Here is a 3854-nt window from a genome sequence, read left to right on the forward strand (position 1 = left end):
TGGGATCAACTGTCAACCTTTGAATTATTAAAAATTGAAAGAGTGTTGTTGACAATCAAGATGTTCGCTGCCAATATGTGCTTCACTAAATGGGCTACACTAGTTATCTTTGTGTTTCTTCTTGGTGTTCTTCGTGCTCTTCCTTGTTCCCCCTTCAATTCGTGAAGATCAGACCACCCCTACAATGTGCCCCGGATCATTCGGTGGCGAGTAATGTTGCAACGCACACCTGCTAATGCAATTTATTTGCATTGGAAGAAACGGAGCATGAACGAAGTGGTACTCAGCAGCATCATGCGCTCTTCAGTTCATATACAACAAGCTTACATTACACTAATAGCTCAAATTAACTGAACTCGGACGTAACCAAACATTTCTAATGATTACAACTCCAGTATTCCGAATCATACACAATTGCTATTTCAGTGAAGACACTTCTCATCCAGCAAGGCAGCTATTTGGCCTGGCTCACGGGGAAGTAGACACCTTCAGCTGCAAGCCAGACATTGTCGGGTCGCTTGTCGCCAACACCGCATACCTGCGAAGGCAGAGACAAGAAGCTCTTGAACTGTTGGAGGAGAATACCTAGAGAATCTGAGAATTCAACCTAACATCCGAGAATATTCTCATGGACAGATGGACTCACCTCTTGCTGTCCGCCTGCAATGCGGGTATACTTTCTGTCATGGCTGTGCAGATAGCCACCAGTGTCAACATGGCGCAACCGAATTCGTTGGTTTTGACGCCATGTTTTCCCACCGCCCTCAATCTCGAGCCTGGCATTGGAAAGAGATCAGCTAGATCAAGGACTGGGCCCGACAGCTGTTCACAGAAATATAATGTGCATTGTGCAACACTTACATCCAATAGTCTCCTGTATCTGACTCACCCTCACCACCAAAGCAACTAACCTGAGATTAGACGAATTCATGAATACATATTGAACATCATGACGTTCTAAGAAAGTGAACTAATATAATTGAAGGCAACACCATAAGTTCTCTGTATAAAACACTGTTCATTTGGTGAAGGGTGCAAGCAAAAAGTGCCACAAAATTGATTTTTTTTTAATAATTTATTCCTTATGATTATATGTATCGAATAGGCCACAAAACTTTTTTGAGTGTGTAAAATAGGTTACCACTCTATTAACTTGCACATATAGGCACTGACCGAAATGAGTGGGTACAGCACTACCGCGCACATTGGTGATCCAAGTGCAAATAAGAAGGATGGTAACCTATTCAACACACTCAAATAAATAGTCACCCAGAGTAATTTACTCTTGAAATTAAGTAGTTTAATTCACTTATATGATATACTTTTTTTGACAATTCAAAACCAAAAGAAGTATCTGCCTAATTATACAAAGACTGGTTAATTTAATCCACTCCGTTAAATGATGACATACACCATATGTGGCCGTTGACCCCACCAACTAACATAATAGGCCACTGAATCAGCAGATACATCCATTTTGTCACTTCAATGAGAATTACTCCACCAAACTGGACACGTAAGAACTAAAATTGCAGCTAAAACTGTTTCTACAATTAAAAGTAATAAAAGTTTTCTAATGGTACAAGGACCATATCATGCATGACCTGAAATTAGAAGAAAGTCACAAGAGTTACTGACCTCCAGATTCCCCGTAATGGGAGAAGCATGCAGATGGCTGTGCAACCACTTTCTAGTCCTCATATGTTGAAGCCTGACGATTGTTCCAGGTGTTATAGCATGACCTTGTTTTGCTGAAGTATCCGGTTGAGGTCTCACAATCTGCATTCTCAAATATAATATAAAAATAAGTTATCAAGAAAAGGCTTGAGTTTGACTCAGAACATGTACCACGAGTTATCAATTAATATGGTAACAAACTACTAAAATATGTTCCACCATGAAATAGTACAAGAAAGAAACAAGAACTCTTATGTGGGGGCGCATATGGTGGGTGGGGTACATAAGTTGTGCTATTCTTAGAATGTCATTTTATTTTCATTTTGCTTGCTGTTTTAATAAAACTAGCAGGGTGACCCGCGCATTTGCGCGGCTAGATGTTTATGTTATTGTGTTAGTAGTCCATTTCTCAACCATTTAAAGCTTCGGAGAAAGATTGTATCCTAATTTTACCATGCGAACACTATATTTGTTATATGTTATTCAGATTGCTACGCCTACATTTCTATTATAAAGTAAATCAAAAATGAATGTTTGGATTCTACCTACATAATGTTCGTATGTAGTTGTATTTTATTATTTGTGCAATGTCTCACCTAAATATATTTTCATCCGTACTCACGTTTTAGTTTCCACTATAGTTTGGTCAGATAAAGCGGTAATTATTGGTACTCGCGTCCCCGTCCGGGCCAAGCCCCCCGCCGCTGCGCCATCGCAGCCCGTCGCTGGAGGAGGTCGCGGGGCTCTGCTTCCGCTGCCTCGACCATCGCCACCGGGTCCGAGACTGCACCAATGACATCCGCTGTCGTCGATGCCTCGAGTCTGGCCACGACTCTCGCTCCTGCGAGAACAGGCGCCGCGACGCCGCCGGACGTGCCCGCACCACCAACGACCACGTCGGCCCCTCTGACGTGGATGCTGCCACGCGCCAGACGGCGACTTCACCGTGCATGAGCACCGTGTGTCTGGCGCTGAGGTCTCCGCTGTGCTCATCAACACGTTTGAGCTGGTCGACGACGACTTCACCGTGCATGAGCACCACCCCGAGGACTTCTTAATCCTCTTCAGCTCCCACACCACCAAGCGCCGCCTCGACGGAGAGCACTTCATCAACTCGCCGCGATTCTCGCTCTCCCTCAGGCCATGGAGCAAACTAGCCCACGCCGGCTCCGGCGACTTTGAGTACTGCGTCGAGCCGGAGCTCCGCGGCGTTCCGGCGCAGGCTTGGCACCTATCCACCGCCGAGCACGTCCTGGGCACGAGCTGCTGGATAGAGCGCCTTCACCCCAAGATGCGCTCCAGGGCCAATCTTGCGACGTTCAAGCTGGCCGCGCGCACACACCACCCCGACAGCATCCGCCGCGTCGCCGTTCTGGAGATCGTCGAGCAGATCCCTGCGCGCCTGAGTCCCAACAAGCCCACCATCAGGACCCTCACTTACCCCATTGCCATTGCTGTGGCCCGCGTCGAGCCAGCTAGTGCTCCAGTTCTCCGCGGCCAGCATGGAACGGGACAGGGTGGGGATGGTGCGCACGACGGTGCCCACGACAACCGCAACCGCGCACCAGGACCCGGCCAAGGTAGAGCGCGCCGCCGGGGTACAGACGCTCCGCCGCCCGGCCGCGCTGATGGCATGGCGATGGACGACGCGCTGTGGCGGGCACAAGACCGGCCCGGACGTGTGGACGGACTCGCCGTGTCGCATGCTTGGCCTGCTCCCGCCGGCGAGGGCGCGCCGCCGTCCGTACTGGGCCAGGATCTTTGCATGGCATCGTGGCCTGGCCAGCAGGGGACCCACCCCCTCGTCGATGTGCCAGAAAAGGAAGAGGCAGAGGATCACAAAGGGGCACTTTGCAGGCGGGCCCTGTGGATAAGACTGTCGGGGACGCAGTTGTCCCTGCGACCACGACGACTGCGCCAGTTGGTAGCGCCACTTTGGCTGCTGCGGCCCCGATTATGGGCATGGTGGCGGGCCAGGCCCCAGCTGGCGACCTCCCGTTGGCTGCGAACTCACCAGAACCAGCGCGGGATTCGAACCCGGCTAGGAACGGCGCGCCCGAGGACGATCGCGTGGGGGCCACGTCTGGCTCGCCCGATCCCATGCATTGTCAGGATCTGGACGCCGTCAGCGTGGTTCCTGACGCCGCCAGCGTCGGTGGGCCATTCTGCGGCTCGGT

General features: G+C 50.2%; 1 protein-coding gene across 1 annotated transcript in view; it reads right to left on the minus strand.

Moving 5' to 3' along the window:
- Positions 1-216: 216 nt before the first annotated feature.
- LOC119329816 (stromal cell-derived factor 2-like protein) overlaps positions 217-3854 on the minus strand; it is a 20476-nt gene continuing 16838 nt past the window's right edge. The window contains exons 3-6 of the mRNA XM_037602911.1: positions 1639-1779; positions 862-911; positions 647-776; positions 217-538 (exon numbers count right to left, since the gene is read on the minus strand). Coding sequence (XP_037458808.1) covers positions 455-538; positions 647-776; positions 862-911; positions 1639-1779 — 405 coding nt within the window. The 3' untranslated portion in view covers positions 217-454. The remainder of the gene's footprint in view (positions 539-646; positions 777-861; positions 912-1638; positions 1780-3854) is intronic.

This window comes from Triticum dicoccoides, chromosome 7A (assembly GCF_002162155.2).
Source record: "Triticum dicoccoides isolate Atlit2015 ecotype Zavitan chromosome 7A, WEW_v2.0, whole genome shotgun sequence".
Classification (NCBI taxonomy): domain Eukaryota; kingdom Viridiplantae; phylum Streptophyta; class Magnoliopsida; order Poales; family Poaceae; genus Triticum; species Triticum dicoccoides.